This window comes from Erythrolamprus reginae, chromosome 3, assembly GCF_031021105.1.
Source record: "Erythrolamprus reginae isolate rEryReg1 chromosome 3, rEryReg1.hap1, whole genome shotgun sequence".
NCBI lineage: Eukaryota > Metazoa > Chordata > Lepidosauria > Squamata > Dipsadidae > Erythrolamprus > Erythrolamprus reginae.
Window position 1 is genome coordinate 195,979,796 of NC_091952.1, and position 17,882 is coordinate 195,997,677.

Genomic DNA, 17,882 nt, shown 5'->3' on the forward strand with positions numbered 1-17,882 from the left:
CTTAACAACCAGGTTACTATCAAATGCAGTGATTCACTTAACAACTGTGAAAAGAAAGATTGTAAAGTGGGGCAAAACTCACTTTAAAAATGTTTCACTTAATAAAAATTTTGTGCTCAATTGTTGTCGTAAGATGAGGACTACTTGTATAGAAGACTTTTATTAATATTTCAATATTTTATCAATGCTCAGTTTCTTTGGCTCAAATTCAGGATCACCAGAAATAATTCTGCTTCGTTGGATAGTTTAATTTGTAAAGAGAACCACCAAATCTGAATCTTGCAAGCTACCAATCTATTGAACAACTTTTACATGTTTGTGATACAAGATAGAACTGAAGGCATCTCACTACCCTTAAAACAATGAAGTGAGATCCTCCTTTTATTTAGATGATATAGTACACCAGCTTTTTATTGCTCAATGAAAAATTAGATGTGAACATGTTCTGATTAAACTACAGCATGCTGTATGATACCATGGTGAGTCTTACTCAGTTTTACAATATAAAAGTAGTCCATGACTGGAGACTATAGTGGAACTGGCCCATTTCAGTCAGAAGTCATGACGGCCATTAAGTAAAGTACCCATGTGACTGTCTCACATACAACTCCCCATCCTTGTTCTTCCAAATTTAAACATTAATCTATTATAACCAATTTTTAGGACTTACATCCTGAACTTACATTTCTGCCATCTGTAGTAATTTTGGATATTCCATCTTCCTTATCATAATCATAATAGTCTGCAATTATATAAATACAATTTTCAGTTTGTTACATATATATACATACACATACATACACATGCGCACGCACACACACATACATATTCACAGATTTTCACGGGTACAGATATAAAGGTCTTGGCATATTCGGGTTCTTTCCCGTGTAAGTTTCAGAGATTTCTGGCAACGTTTCGACGAGGTCCCACTCATTATTTTCAGGCTGGTGCTTTTGGCTTTGTGCTAGGTGTTCACAAGAAACCCGAATATGCCAAGACTTTCACCGTTTTCCCTACAATAATCCTATAAAATGGGTTAGGCTAAGAGAGTGTGATATATAACTAAAACTATGCTAAATTAGAGCTTAAGATACCATATGCTCATTTGCTTTCCAATTTTAATATATTAATACACAGAAAAGACCTATGCCTAAATATCAGATAGATATCAGTGATATATGATTATTCCTTTTTGGTAAACATTATTTTTTCATGTACATTTCCTAATCTGTGAAACAAAATTTATCTAAGTTCCTGATGTATATATACAGTGATACCTTGTCTTACGAACCCCTCTTCATACAAACTTTTCATGATACGAACCCGGTGTTTAACATTTTTTTGCCTCTTCTTCCGAACTATTTTCACCTTACGAACCCGAGCCGCCACCACTGGGGTGCCCCAAAGTGCTGGGATTTCCCTGGGAATCCCCGCCTCCGGACTGCCATTGCCAGCCAAAGCGCCTGTTCTTACATTGCTGGGATTTCACTGAGGCTCCCCTCGCTGGAATTCCCTTCATTTTTGCCAGCGCTGCTTTGAATCCCAGCAACAAACTCCCCCCTTCCAAACTGCATGGGGAAAATGAGCACAGTAGGGTGGACAAAAACGGGAGGCCGGGACTCACGGAGCTCAAGAGAGAAGTTGTGGGGGAGATGAGCACAACGGGGTGGACAAAAACGGGAGGCAGGGACTCACAGAGCTCAAGAGAGGAGAAAGGTGTGGGGGAAATGAGCACAGTGGGGTGGACAGAAATGAGAGACAAAGACTCATGGAGCTCAAGAGAGGCTCTTTTCGCCTTGCTTCGTTGGAACTGCCACCTCTTGCCACCCCTCCCCCCACTCTGTTCGCCTCAACTTCATCTGCCCGCCGCTTTTTTTTTAAAAAAAAGCCTTAATGTTTTGGATTTTCCTAATGGGCTTGCACGCATTATTTGCTTTTACATTGATTCCTATGGGAAACATTGTTTCATCTTACAAACTTTTCTTCTTACAAACCTCGTCACGGAACGAATTAAGTTCGTAAGACGACGTACCACTGTATCTGGTTTGCACAGATTAGGCTTTTTTATCTCAGCCTCTAAACTTCCTTTTTACAATTTGCAGTCCCTGTCCAGAGTAGAGTCACTTTAAACTAAAAGGCTATGATGCACCTTGCTCTTCAGCTTCACCACTCCTATGTTTTTAGAAGCATAAGCTGCAATGTACCAATATTTTAAAATAAATTTAAGCTATTTTTGTGAATAGAACTATATTCTATACTGCCAGAGTATTAACTTTTCATTATCTATAATTATTTGATACCATCAGTTAATCCGTAAGTGCTCATCTCAAATTTCTTGCTTAATTAAAAGTAGCCAATATATAGAAGGCAAAATATCTCATTTTTTCTTACTCAATTTATTTTTATATGTAATGGTGTTTAAAGATCGCAAAGACACCACACTGTCTTTTATTTAGGTAATTGGGTCAGATTAACGCATATTTTAAAAAATAATAATAATAAAAATAGGTTACAAAGTTAGCTTACCTTCTATCCCTGAACAAAAATCTGTTTTTCTGCTTTTGATTTCAGAAAGATTTGCTCCTGTTCCCTCAGAAAGTTTATCAGAACTCTTACGGTACTCTGATTTAGGATTACAGTTAGTGTTTTCATTCTTCTTCCATAGGAAGGAAATAAAAGACAACATACAGTGTGGGTAGAATTAATAAATATATTTACGATCTGTTGAAGTTCATAACTAACAGGTCCCAGCAATATTAAGACTGATTTCCACTAAAAGTGTATCTAAGTTTAATTATCTTGTACCTCTTGCTTTGTAATTGTGGACAACTTGAATTGTTCTTCTTGAATGCTGTGATATGTTTCCTTAACATCATATAGTTCTTCATAACTTGCAATAGGAGAATGATTTCTTATTGTTGCTTGATAAACAGATGGAATCTGAAATTTTTCCTGAATAAGTTAAAGGTTTCAGGTTTTAACCAAAATGTCTAATTTAATCTCGATATTATCTACTTAATGTTAATCATGCTTGCTTATTTTAGTTGCACTTTGCACCAATAAAAAACAAATTTACTTAACCAAATTAAAGCCAGTGTAGAAAATATTTCAATTAAAACAAACTACTAGATATTATTACTTCCTATTATTAAAACATCGTTCTGTACTCTTTGAAGTCAGCCACGTTTATTATTATAGTCTATTTGCCCCAAAGGAGTTTAAAATATCTTGAAAATAAAGAAAAAAACTTTCTAGATTAAAGCTTGAACAAGTAAATAGGGGAGAAAAAACAACAACACATACAATAGATTATGTAATGTCCATTATTTCACTTTGTAATTCTTCAGTATAAACCAATCCTCTCCATTCCAATAAATATGTGCCCATTACAGATTTGAATATTTGTATGTGTTTAAGTATATATAAACATAAAAACGCAAGCAAATATACCTCCCAAATCCTATACTACAACAGTAAGAGCAATAAAATTTATTTAGTAATCAAATACACTGCTCAAAAAAATAAAGGGAACACTCAAAGAACACATACTAAATCTGACTAGGAAAGGATAAATTGGTTCATAGAACAGCGGATATCTTCTTTCCTTGTCCAATAGGACTGTTAACAATGATATAAGATGAATACCTATTTCTTATGAGATATGAAGAGTTTGGTTTTCTCATCCACGTTACATTGTTTATCATCTACATGAAGATGCTTGGGAAGGTAATCTCTTGCTTCAAGATGAATTACCAATTATTCTGATCCACTCAGAGCCAAACCAATGATTTGGAGATCCCTTACTTTGTGTTTAGATGCTGTAAAGAACTGGATGGGACAAAGCAAACTGAAGCTAAATACTATCAAATAGTGACTATTGGCCCTGCATCCATGAGGAGTTCATAGTCTAATAGTACATTTAGGGCTGGAGTGGGAGTCACTCTGTAGTAGCTGAAAAATCCTCCATTATTATTTAAGAGATAGATCATTAGATCATCAAAAGACATAAACAAGCATTCATTCCCCTTAGGAAACTGGAAGATAAACTGAATCCAAAGAGGAAACACAGGACATTTGCTGACATTTCAGCAATCATATCCTATTCTCTTTTAATTAGTTTTGGTAAAAATAAGTGTAGAAAATTCTTGCTTCCGATGGAACAGCCAAGAATTTGACAAGAGGTTCCTTGTTCAAAAATACATTCATAATTTGGGAATTCTTCTGAATTGGGCCTTTAAATTAATGGGCAGAATCTTCAGGCACTGCAGCTTTGTTCTAGCTTCAGAATCTGTACCATTAATGATATGTTTTGAGCAGAAACTCTGGCAGTAACCCCTTAGGTCTTCATTGTTTCAAGATTGTGTTGCTGCAATGCACTCTATCTGTGTGTCTTTAAAGTACCTGGAAACTGCAACTAATACAAAATGTATCTGCCTGCATTCCAATGAGTACAGCCAACACTAATTTTGCAGGCATTGCATTTCTGTAGGCTTTCTGTAGATTTCAGAACACAATTCAATATGTCCTATATTTTAATATATAAAGTCATGCAGGCAAATCCAAATATCCCGGTAGTACAGTTTCCTCACAATTGACTTTGGCTGATTTATCCAGTTCCACAAGAGAGAGCAATAGCAATAGCACTTAGACTTATATACTATTTCACAGTGCTTTACAGCCCTAAGTGGTGGTTTTCCTGTTTGCAAAGTGAAGAGGCCCCATAAAATAGTGTGGGTTATTCAACATCCTCTGGGGGAAAAATGATAGATAGACCATAATTGCACCAAAATTTTCTGTTAAGTGAGATAGTTGTTAAGGAAATAACTGCAGTTGATAAGTTAGTATCACAGTTAAGTGAATCTGATTTCCCCATTGACTTTGCTTGTGGGAAGGTCACAAGAGGATCACATGAGCCTGGGACATTGCATCCGTCGTAAATATGAGTCAACTGCCAAGCACCTGAATTTGGATCACATGAATATGGGGAATGCTACAAAAGTTGTAAGTATGAAATAGGGTCTTAAGTTGCTTTTTCAGTGCCATTTTAATTTTGAACAGTTACTAAATGGACTGTTGTAAGTCAAGGACTATCTGAATAGACTTCTCCCAAACAGTATGCTCTACACTTGCTTAGATGACAATATGTTTTAAACAGAATGCTTAGCTTACATGTTTCCATATCTCCAGCAACTAATTTACATCCTTTTATAAACCTTCATTTTAGCTTCTTCTTTAAGCTACCAACTGAAACTGTCAATTTGAAATGTTCAATATTACAGTGACAGATTTTTCATTTAGGAATACCTGTTCTGCAGGTAATTCCATGCTTTCAATATAGTCTCCGTGTTCCTCTGCATCTTCATTTTCTGGCAGTACAAGTTGTTCAAAATAGGCTTCCAACTGGTCATCACAGAACTCTTCATCTCTTATATCTTCATCTAATATGGGAAAGAAAGGTTTGCTATTAAACAAATGTTTCACATCATCATCAGTGATCTCTAGAAGGTTGTTTGTTTTTTTAAAGAGATGTGTTATTTAAATTAGCATTTAGCTGCATGGAAAAAATATATGCAATGATCCGTTTGCTAATATGATACATCACCATTAGTAGAAGCAGAAGAAATTCCCCAGATTTTAACTTTTTATCTCATACCTGCAGAACATTCTTCAAGGCTCTCAAAGCTCAGCAATTTCTCATTTTCTATAAATCTGGAAAAGCCAGTCACAGAACTGCTGGCTGTTTCACTTGCTATATCATTCTGATCGGGATCTAATGAAGCAAACTGGAAACATTAATTTTAATTAATTACTTTTTATTAATTACTTTTTGATAATCTGCAGTACTCTTTATCTATCTAATTAATCTATCAGCAGAAGATCCCAAGAAAAACTCATGATGGATACACTGAGCTTATAATAAAAGTTATTCCATTAAAGTTATTCCATCCATTTAAATTGCACATGAATGGTTAAAAGTAGATCTTCTATTACTTGTGGACTTCAACTTCAAGAATTTCCGAGCCTATCATGCTAGCTCTGGAATTCTGGTAGTTGAAGTCTACATGTCATAGAAGAGCCAACTTTGCCTGCCCTAAACTATTAATGAAAAATATAACATAAGTTTTTTCACAGATTAAAAAAAGGAAACACTCCATTCACGTGTGAAATTTTGGTTTAGTGTGCTTACCATATAACTTTTACAAAAATGTATCTCATAAAGTACTAACTGGAGTGTCAAATAAACTGAACAGTGCAAAATTTCCTTAGGCTGATTATAGATATTTGCTTAAATATTGTAATTGTTCAGAAATAGAAAATGCAATTATAGGATACAAAGATATTTATAGTAACATATGCACTTTAATAGATGGTAGAAAAAAGTTACCTGGTTTTCATTTTCTTTTCCCAAGGAAATATATTCTTTAGTTGTCAAATCTGAAAGAATGAATTTGAATTTAACAAACAGATCCATAAAATGATAAATGACTATCATTTATATTGTTAGTAATCAAATTTCTCTTGCATTGCAAGCACAACAATATCAAACATGAACGTCATTTTCTAATTAGAACTTATAACATACAGTATATGAATCATCGATAATTCAAAAAAAATTAATGCATTTTATCTTGTTCATGAATTAATTTATAATTTCATTCCCCATTTCTGTCCTACAAGATGATCCAGGCTAACAAAATAAAACTGATCAATTAAATATCTACAAAAATTAAAATCTAATTGTTACAAGCATATTATTGAGGAAGTTTACAATTGAATTGTATCTGAAAATATTTGGTAGTCTAGGCAAAAATGTTTTATTTCTTAAAAGTTTATCTTCCTTCTCAACACCCTCCCTTATTAGCACTCTCTTTTGAGCTGACTGCACTTATATGAAGATTCTGTCAATGAATAGATTTACTCCTAATATGTAGAGTAAGATAATAAATTACAGGTTGACCTCAACTTACAACCACAATTGAGCCCAAAATTTATGTTGCAAAGTAAGAAATTTGTTAAGTGAGTTTTGTCCCATTTTATGACTTTTCTTGTCACATTTGTGAAGTAAATCACTGAAGTTTTAAAATCAGTAACAAAGTTGGTAAGTGAATCTGGCTTCCCATTAACTTTCCCTGTCAAGTCATAAAATATGGTCACAGGACCCCTGGATACTGCAACCATCATAAATGTGAATCAGTTCTCAAGCATCCAAATGTAAGCTATGTAATATGTAAATCATATGAAATGTAAATCATGCTACAACTGTCATCTGTCTAAAAAATAGTCATAAGTCATTTCAGTACCACTGTAACTTCAAACTGTCACTAAATGAGCTGTTGTAAATTGAGGATTAAAGTGTATTTTTACAAGTCATTTAAATTTTTTTGTTTAAAAAAACCCACAGAAAATACTGCAAAGTATGGGAGCAGGTAACCAACAATGAAAAAAGGCCCTTTCTATACGAAATGAAATATCTGTCTCTGGTAGTTGCTTCTGAAATCACAGAATATATTATTAAATTATTATTACCACTTTATAAAGCCTTAGTAAGATCACAATTGGAATACTGCATCCAGTTCTTATCACAAAATTAAAAATTGTGGAGACTCTGAAAAGACTGCAGAGAAGAGCAACAAGAACGGTTAGGGAGCTGGAGCCTAAAACATATAAAGAACGGTTACAAGAATTGGGTAAGTCTAGTCTAATGAAAAGGGGTGATATAATAGCAGTGTTCCAATAATTGAGGGACTCCTACAAAGATAAGGAAGGTCAAACTATTTTCCAAAGCAGCAAAAGGCAAGACAAGAAACAATGGATGGATATTAAACAACCAAGCAACCTAGAACTAAGGAGAAAATTAGTCAACCCATTGAATAGGTTACCTTTAGAAGTTGTGGGTATTCCGTTACTAGAGGGTTTCAAGAAGAGACTGGACAACCATTTGTCTGAAATGGTTTAGGGCAGTGCTGTCAAACTCAAGGGCCACAGGCTAGATCCAGCCCATGGACCAAAGGACGTAATCTGCACAAATTTTGCTTTGGAATTTTTTACACCCATTTTAATTATACATGATATACACAAGGGATTTTCATCTGTTTTTTTTAAAAACCCATCATATAGCTTAATTTTTCTAGAGAGATTGAAAATGTAAATAAATGAGGGCATACCACTTATTTTTAAATGAAAGAGAAGCATTATTTTGATGTATTCTGCTATAAGGATTATAGCTTATAACTGGGGTCAACACCAAAATTGACTGTTATTGAGGTAGACTTCGGAACTAAAAAAGATGCAATAGGATTTACCCCCATTTTGCTCTTATTTATTATCCTTACTTCCTATAGCAAGCCTGTCAAACTGGTGGCCCGTGGGCTGGATTCATCACGTGCAGGCCACACCCAACACTGCTGCGCGAAAGCAAAAAAAGTTACGATACATCACAATTCGTCCCATGATGCAACAGAGTTTGACACCTGTGTCCTATAACATCAATTAAAGCTCCCTTAAGATTGATGTATAGACTTTATTTTGTAATACCTTAGCCAACATGGACACTGCAGAGTGTCTGGGAAGCACCATATCTGAAGGACAGCAAAATTGAGAAATACTGAACTATTCATTTCATCTTTGTCTTCTGATTTCCATGTTTATGTGCAAATCAATAACGCTGCATTATCATTGTGTTACATTTCAGATTGATCTCACAGACTTCCCTAGTAATCTCAGATTTACCAATATATTCTTCTGTGAAGTCTTTCTACAAACAATTCCATTATATCACAAAGTGTGTATGTTTTCATTACAAGCACACCTCAACTTACAAGCATAATGGAGCCCAAAATTGAGATTGTAAGTCACCGCAGCTTTAAGTCAAACCAACCTGTGACTGCACTCAATTTTACAACCGTTTTTACTATGGCGGTAAATGAATCATAAGGAAGTCAATTCTTTTTTTGTTTGTTGGTTTTGCCAGAAAACAACAAAAGCATAGGAAACTAGAAAAAGGTTTTAAATTGCAATTGCAGTCACATGACTGCAAGACACCTCAACTGGTTTTAAATATGAGCCAGTTGCCAAAAGACCAAAATGCAATCTTGTGACAAAGGAGGGAATAATCATAACTTTAAGGACAGGTCAAAAATAGCTTTTCTGAATTCTGTTTTAATGGTCATTAAACAAGTCACTAGTTGAGGACTACCTGTATACAGATGTTTTCATTTTAGAAACAGATATTATTTTCAGATGACTTGATGTTAACTGACAAATAAGATCACAATTATAATTAATACATCATATATTCATTACACCAATATTTTTATATACAGTATTAGAATAAAATACCATTTTGACAGAACTCCAGGAATTTGGTTATGGATTTCTTGATTATGCTAAAACTCAATAGACACAACTGACACTACATACCTTCTAAATGTTTTTCATGGAAACTATTAGGATTTTTGTCTAAGCAATCATTGGTAGAATTTTGACTTTGTCTTCTCTGCAAAACCTTTTGGGGTGGCTCCAAGATAATCTCAGCAGCATTATCACAGTTTTCCCTGGGAAAGTTAGAATTAGGTTATAAATTATTAATTTGGATGTTAAAACCTCAAAAAGTACTTTTTAGCTAAATATCAATGATTTCTTTTTTTAATAATAAATCTGTTTCTTTTTAAATGGTAATATTAGTAGCAAAGTAATTCAGATAATTAGACAGGCAAATATTTGGGGGAATCAGACTTTAAATATATACAAGTTTATTTATATTTAAAATATGTAACCAATCAATTGTTTTTATTATCCACTTACAGAGTTTCAAAAAGAAAATTTAAAATTGATTTACCACAGATTTTCTTTTAACTGTAAAGTCATTTCTCTCTCAATATACCACATAACTGGAATATAAATATACAATTAAAAAGCCATTTTGCTTATGAATTACTGTATAATCTAGGGAAGGCTGAAATACCACATGTAAAACAAAGTAAAAAGATCAGCTAAGATTTGTCCTTAGAAAATAAATAAATTTGGTAACGTTATAATAATGATACTCATAAAATTCAGAGTACCAGATTTTTTAGAGTATATGATGCACCTTAATTTTGGGGGAGGAAAATAGGAAAAGAACCTGCTTACCAGATATTCATCTGGCTAGCATCCTTAGTCTGGTCAGTTTCAGCACATTATTTTATCCCCTGGTTAGGGCTTTGGAAAAAACCTTATTCAGATAGGGTAACAATGAAAGAGCTTGCAAGTGGGTAAGAGCTGGGAAAATCATTAGCACCTGTTTAGGGCTGGAAAGAAACATTTGGAGCAAGTTAGAGCAATGAAAAAAACCCTGCAAAGGCTTAGGGTTGGGAAAACATTCTTCGCAAAGAGTAACAATGAAAGAACCGGCAAGGTAAAAGCTGGGAAGATCATTAGCACCCAGTTAGGGCTGGGAGAAAAAAACATTTGGGGGGGGGGAAAGCTACGTTCAGAGCATACGATGCATCTGAATTTTCAGCCTCCTTTAGGGAGGAAAAAGGTGCATCTTATACTCCGAATTATAAATAGTGTTAATTTATTCCTAAGATTCTAATTTATAAACAGACATGGTCCTTTGAGAAATGATAGGAAATATTGAAGTGCAATCTATTCTTATTAATTAATGCAGAATTATGGAGTTTTGCATCAAAGAATGTACCATCAGTTAATATAAATCTTACACAGTATCGTGAAAGTTAGACATAAGATCTTTTCTTGGATCGGAATCAAGTTCATCACCACAGGAAGATGCTAATGAGGCCAAAAATTTTCTTTCAATGTAAGAAGCATGATCCGAAAGTCTGCATGAAAAGAAATAAAACAGTTACTTGTCCTTCATGTTCTCCACTTGGGGAAAAAGTAATAGTGATTTTTAACAGAAGTATAAGATCATGTTAAAAACAGTTATAGTATAAAGGAGAATCAAAAACAATTTTCATTTTTCAGCCACAAATTTGATTAGGTATCTGTATTAAAAAATGCTAGCAATTGGAAGACCAATTTATTTATACTGTACTGTATATCCAAAAATAAACAAAGTCTGAGAGCGTCACTACAGAATTTTAAGAAAGCTAGGAATTATCTAGTTCATGCCACAACTGATATGAGATAGCACTACACATTAGAAAAAATATATAGATGGCTAGTGACTTTTGTTGAGCAAACCAGTGTATGTGATTACTTCATGCTTTGGCTTCTTCAAATTTAGGAAATCAATATTAAATGGGATAACAAGTTGTTTAAACAGAAACCCACTGACATATTTTGATCCATTGGCAAACTGCTCGTTTTTTCATCCAATGTTTACTCAAGATCTCTTTTTTTCTGAAATTTTCATTCAAACTGGCATTCACAATTTAAATTTCATTCACAATTTCCTACTGGAAAAAGATAAATACTTTAATTCTATTCCTTTTTTCCTCTCATGACCACCATTTCATATCTATGGCTTCCTATGAAATCACTCTTCCCCTCCAAGCACAGAAGTTGTGTTTGTCACTCAGCAAGTCATACAAACTAGCAGCCCATTTTAGAAATTCAATGTATACTGTTAGTATCTGATTTACTGCCTTGTTATTGTTAGTTGTGAAGCCATGTCCCACTCATTCCGATCCAATAGACAACATTCCTCCAGGCCTTCCTGTTCTCTACTATTCTCTGGAATCCATTTAAGTTCACACCTACTGCTTCAGTGACTCCATCCAGCCATCTCATTGTTGGTCATTCCCGTCTTCTTTTGTCCTCAACCTTTCCTAGCATTAGGTTCCAGTAAGGTTTCAAAGTACTTAATGGAGTTAAATAACTCCGTTAAGGCAATACATTGCTGCCTTAATGGAGTTATTTAAACAGAGCATAGTCAAATCAACTCTGAATAAGCATATTGGACAAGACAGCCAGAGTATGTGCCAATGGAATTTTCTAATGGTTCTTGTCAGTTCAGTTGCATTATTTAACTAGCTCACTAGGCATGTTATTATGAATTATGTTTTAAGTATTTAGCAGCTGTTAACATTTCATTTGAACCATTTTTTATAAAAAGCTGCATCAAAATAAATAACCATCCCCTTATTTAAAAAGCACATAAGACTAGAATGCAGTAAGATAATTTGTGACTATATCATGTCAATGAAAAGAAATATATTAATAAGATAAACCCTGGTCAAGTTAACAATAGCTAAGCACATTGTACAAATACAGTTCAACAGTGCAAAATGAAAAGCTAGGTCTGGAAACAATTTAAGATTCAGAAATTTGTAGCCATGAAAATTATTTCAGTTTACACATTCTATTAAATGTATTACCTGCTTTGAGAACCAGTTTTTTTTCTAGTTTCTGTAGAAGCAGCAACTGGAAGACCAAGATTTGATGAAAGTGTGATATTGTCTAGAATTTCATTGGTATGGTTAGAGTTGATCAAAACACTTGGAAATGTCTCATCCCCAATAAGTTTGAAATCGTCCATATTACTCTTGTCTCATAGTGTCTGAAAGTTTTAATACAAACATAAGCAACAAGAAAATTTATAATTTTATAAATTTTAAATTTATAATTTTAACATTGTTATGTATTACTTTTCTACTGTACTATATACGTATTTCTGTTACCTAAATGTTGAATAAATCAAATTATCTTTCATAAAGCTAAAGTAACTCAATGATGAAATATAATTCTGAAAATTAAAATTACACTTTACTGGTATGAAATATTTTACCAAAGAGGTAGCCTTATTGAACTGTTGCAGCAAGAAAAAAAGGATGGTCAATTCTTTCACAAAACATTATCAGTTTGTTTAATCAACATATACATTGATTTAATTGTAGCTTTTAATGCTGATTATTATGAACAGTTTTGTTTCAGAGAGTTCAGCATCTAAAGGCTGCTAAAAGTTCTGGGGAAAATGTGTTTCTCTTAAGATTTTTAAACTAATCCTAACTTGTACAACTGCTGTAGTACAATTGCCATCAATGACTTGGGCACAGAAAAAAACCTGAATCTGCCTTTCTTATTGTGCATTTTACATCATTGCCTCACTAACATTTAGACTTCAATTGCCCAGCAGACCCATCCAACACCTCCAAAGACAACCTAGTGTAAATATTGTGGTCCAAAACTAAGCGACCAAACTAAACTGTACATACTTGTCTTCTAATAAACCATTCAGCTAAAATCTTCATCAATTTTAATTGCCTAATACAGTAACCCTCGACTTACAACAGTCCATTTAGTGATCACTCAAACTTAGCATAGCACTGAAGTGTCTTATGAGCATTATTCACTTATGACCACTGCAGCATCCCCATGGTCACATGATTTATATTTCGCGGCTTCACAACTGACTCACATTTATGACAGTTGCAATGTCGAATAGTCATGTGATCACTTTTCCAACCTTCTGACAAGCAGTCAATAGAGAAACCAGATTAACTTAATAACTGTGTTAGTAATTTAACAGCTGCAGTGATTTAATTAATAAATGTGATAAGAAAAGTTGTAAAATGGGACAAAACTGACAATAAATTTCTCACCTACCAACATAAATTGTGGTCTCAATTGTGGTGGTAAATGGAAGACAACTGGTATCTCACATTTCTGTAAAAACAAAAGTAGACTTTGTTAAAACTTCTAACAGTCATTAAGCAAAGGGTCTTTTTTCATGGCAGGTGCATGAAGAAATAAACTGTAGCTTAGAAAACATCCTTAAAAGCTTTTGTGAAATTATCTGTATCTTTACATGCCTGCCATAAAAACCCCTTTGAATAAGGAGTTATTTGTACTCAGCTTTATTTAAAACAGCAGTTCTCAACTTATAGGTTGTGACCCTTTGGGGGTCAAATGACCCTCATAGGGGTCACCTAAGACCATCAGAAAACACATATTTCCATTGGCCTATCCAGGCAGGTCAACTCACATGGAAATAGGCTACTGCAAAAAAAAATATGTTTCATGGGAACTTGTAAGCATGCACAGAAGCTGAATTTCCAGGACTGCGCATGTGTTGCCATCTTATTTTTGCCTCTTTTTTTCAAATGTTTTTAAATTCAGCACTGTGCATGCACGCACAAAGTAGAGGCACGCCCACAGAGCAGAGAAAGCAAACCAGCGGAGGTAAATTTTAGAACCCATCCCTAAGTTTCCTAATAATTTTATTATTTTATGGTTGGGGGTCACCACAACATGAGGAACTGTATTAAAAGATCTCGGCATAAGGAAGGTTGAGAACCACTGCACTTTAAAAACTGTATCTGAAACAGACAAGTAGATAGATGATCATGAAGAACACCCAGCTATTCACAATAAATTGGATTGTATCATAATTTATTCCTCTTAATCTTGATGCTCCAGTGAGCAGGTTTTCTACCCCAGTAGACATAAACAGACCTACTCAGCAAAGTCTTAGTGTCCAAGTGGCTAAAACATTCTAAGATGAAAGCTAATCCTTCTCTCCATCTGGTGTTCTCCAGATGCGATAGGTCTTAACTCCATTTCCCATAGCAACATCCGGAAAGCAACAGGTTGGGTCCTTCGGTAAATTACGAAGATAAGCAAACTTGGCTCTTCTAAGCTATGTGAACTTCCATTCCCAGAATTCCTCAGCTGTCATGGTTGGCTCAAGAATTCTGGGAGTTGAAGTCCACAAGTCATAGAAGAGCCAACTTTGCCTACCTTTGGTTTATGCAATTTACTTCTTCTAGTCAGAAACGGCACTGGCTTCCTTCAGGGAAGGGAAGGGCACCCAGGCAACTAACACCTGGGATGCTCAGAGGTGTTCAAAATCCCGTCCGCCAAAAACATGAGAACGGGAACCGCAATTTCAGCTCCGCCTCCCGCTTTAGAGAGCTCTTCCCTATCAATGGATTGGCGAGGGTCCGGCTGTCGTCCTCAACTACCTCAGCGCGTCGTCCGCAAGCGAAACCCGGCTCCTCGAACCGACGGTACCAAAACAGCGAGGTAGGAAAAGCGAAGTTCCGAGCGGCTCGCGACGAAGAGCGGGAACTGACTTAACTTCGCCTCAGCCCCGCCCTCCTCGCTCTCCCCCCCCCCCCCCCCCCCAAATTTCTTATTTCAGCTGCTTTCGGCACGCGCAGGAAACAAAGCGCTCACCTAAATCCCATGCAAAAGCGCAACAGCCCGACCGGGCGCGCGGACAGCTTCAGGGCGTTCCGGAAGTCCCTCAAATCCCACCACCCTCGAACTCTCAGAAAAGGAAAATAACCCACCCGACACCCCTCTTTTCCTCCCCCCTTCCCCGCTTCTTCACGATACGATACGCATGCGCACCTTCTCTCACAGGCGCCTCAGCAAACCCGCTCGGGGTTTTCGTTCAAGAAGAAAAAAAAAAAGGCGGAGACTGGAAGAGGAGACGCGAAGGCTATTGGATTGTGAGGTCACCCAGAAGAGAAGGGCTTGCGGCCTTTGGATTGGACGGGAGGAAGTGACGCGCTTGCTTTCAAATGGCCTGGGATAATGAACTTCAATCCTGAGGAAGTGGGGACTGGTGGATGCTTTGTAAAAACTACGAAAGCACTCTGCGCTCTAATCCCGACTGACGGGAACTTGCTCACAGACACAAATGTCGGGGAGGTAAACCACTCTAAACTCGACTGCAGGAAATACGACTTTACTAACAGAGCACTTTATCCTTAGACTATCCACGGTTGATCTCATCAGGTTCCTTAGGAACCAGGTTACTAAGAGGTTAGTAAGGGGCGTACATAAGTGCACCAAGGTATCTACCGTCCCCTGTCCTATAGTCTCTCCCATATCTCATATATCTTCTCTTCTATCCCTATATCTTTTTCTGCTATTCTCTCAGTTATATTTTACTCCTTTATTTTCCCCTCTATTCTCCCTTTAATACATTCTACCTGAATATATCCTCTATAACCCTCGTTGTGTATTCTTGTGTATTGGACAAAACAAACAAATAAATAGTAAATAAATAGTTGATGCATGGAACTCACTACCAGACTCTGTAGTATTGACCTCTCCCAATTCCTGAGGTCATTAAGGGGCGTGCATAAGTGCACCAGCGTACCTTCCGGCCCCTGTCCTAATGTTTCCTTTTACTAGTATCATGTATGTGAATGTTATTATATCCTTGCATACCACCAATACATACTTGACAAAACAAATAAATAATGGAAGTTATAAATTTATCTTATAAATCAAATAAATAGCTTATAAATAATAACAACAGTAATAAATTTGAAAGCCACAAAAAGTTGGGAAAAGTACTAAGAGCACCACTGTGCCTACCATCCCTGTCCTATTGTCTGCTTTTGTTATTTTTTATCCTTACTTATCTCTTTTATTTGTACAAATTACCACCCTATAACTGTTTGACAAAATAAATAAATAAATCTTTTTATTGTTTATCTGTTAGTTTATCTGCTTACTGTTTATCTTGGAGTACTCATATCCAGTGACGGGCTACGAAAATTTTTACTACCAGGTACAGTGGGGGGGAAAAGTATTTAATCAGACGCCAATTGTGCAAGTTCTCCCACTTAAAAAGATGAGAGGCCTGAAATTGACATCATAGGTAGACCTCAACCGTGAGAGACAACGTGAGAAAACACATCCAGAAAATCACATTGTCTGATTTTTAACGAATTTATTTCCAAATTATGGTGGAAAAATAGTTCATCTCAATACTGTATATCCTTTGTTGGCAATGACAGAGGCCAAACATTTTCTGTAAGTCTTCACAATGTTGGCACACACTGTTGCTAGTATGTTGGCCCATTCCTCCATGCAGATCTTTTCTAGAGTAGTGATATTTGGAGGCTGCCGCTGGGCAACACGGACTTTCAACTCCCTCCAAAGGTTTTCTATAGGATTGAGATCTGAAGGCTGGCTAGGCCATTCCAGGACCTTGAAATACTTCTTACAAAGCCACTCCTTCATTTCCCTGGCAGTGTGCTTGGGATCATTGTCATGCTGAAATACCCAGCCACGTTTTATCTTCAGTGCCCTTGGTGATAGAAGGTTTGTATTCAAAATACAAAGAAGTTACAGGTCTGTGAGAGCCAGAAATCTTGTAGGTGAGCAAATACTTATTTTCTACCATAATTTGGAAATAAATTCATTAAAAATCAGACAATATGATTTTCTGGATTTGTTTTCTCATGTTGTCTCTCATGGTTGAGTTCTACCTATGATGTCAATTACAGGCCTCTCATCTTTTTAAGTGGGAGAACTTGCACAATTGGTGTCTGACTAAATATTTTCCCCCCACTGTATATACAGTACATTGGCAGGACTATGGAGATTCGCAAACATCCAGATCATGGTTGCCCCAAAGGTGCTTTTTACGAAAGGCAATTGGACTTTTCCTTGTTTGTTTGTTTTTTTCCTAACCCTAACCCTAACATTTCACTTGTCATCCAAGAAAAAACTTCTGAAAAAGTGTAACTGAAGAAACTTTTTGGAAGAGAAGCGAAATATTTTCAAAGGAAAAAAAGTCCAGTTGCCTTTTGGAAAAACACCTTTGTGATACTGGCAGGATTCATACAATTGAGTCAAAGGAAAACAAGTTCCATTATGGTTTACTTGATAAAGTCCCAGTCAGACTTAAAAATACCACCTCAGCCCCCACTGGAAATTTATTTATTCATTTATTAGATTTGTATGCCACCCCTCTCCATAGACTCGGGGCAGCTCACAACATATAATAAAACAATTCACAACAAATCTAATAAATTTAATTTTTTTTTTAAAAAAACACCATTATTAAACCAGACGTACAGACATACCATACATAAATTGTATAGGCCCGGGGGAGGGGGAAATGCCTCAATTCCCCCATGGCTGATGGCAGAGGTGAGTTTTAAGGAGTTTACAGAAGGCAAGGAGGGCGG

The 17,882-nt window shown here is 35.8% G+C and overlaps 1 protein-coding gene across 11 annotated transcripts in view; it reads right to left on the bottom strand.

Moving 5' to 3' along the window:
• Positions 1-15,362, bottom strand: part of CEP192 (centrosomal protein 192) — a 60,703-nt gene extending 45,341 nt beyond the window's left edge. The window contains exons 1-11 of one of the 11 annotated variants that reach the window (XM_070747484.1): positions 15,301-15,362; positions 13,552-13,611; positions 12,324-12,505; positions 10,704-10,823; positions 9,421-9,554; positions 6,386-6,435; positions 5,654-5,783; positions 5,305-5,438; positions 2,806-2,940; positions 2,527-2,653; positions 684-742 (exon numbers count right to left, since the gene is read on the bottom strand). In XM_070747484.1, coding sequence (XP_070603585.1) covers positions 684-742; positions 2,527-2,653; positions 2,806-2,940; positions 5,305-5,438; positions 5,654-5,783; positions 6,386-6,435; positions 9,421-9,554; positions 10,704-10,823; positions 12,324-12,484 — 1,050 coding nt within the window. In that variant the 5' untranslated portion in view covers positions 12,485-12,505; positions 13,552-13,611; positions 15,301-15,362. Of the gene's footprint in view, positions 1-683; positions 743-2,526; positions 2,657-2,805; positions 2,953-5,304; positions 5,439-5,653; positions 5,784-6,385; positions 6,436-9,420; positions 9,555-10,703; positions 10,824-12,323; positions 12,506-13,551; positions 13,612-14,909; positions 15,059-15,123 lie in introns of those variants that run through there. The other 10 variants (XM_070747479.1, XM_070747475.1, XM_070747483.1 and 7 more) reach the window with 10 other exon arrangements.
• Between the last annotated feature and the right edge of the window lie 2,520 nt (positions 15,363-17,882).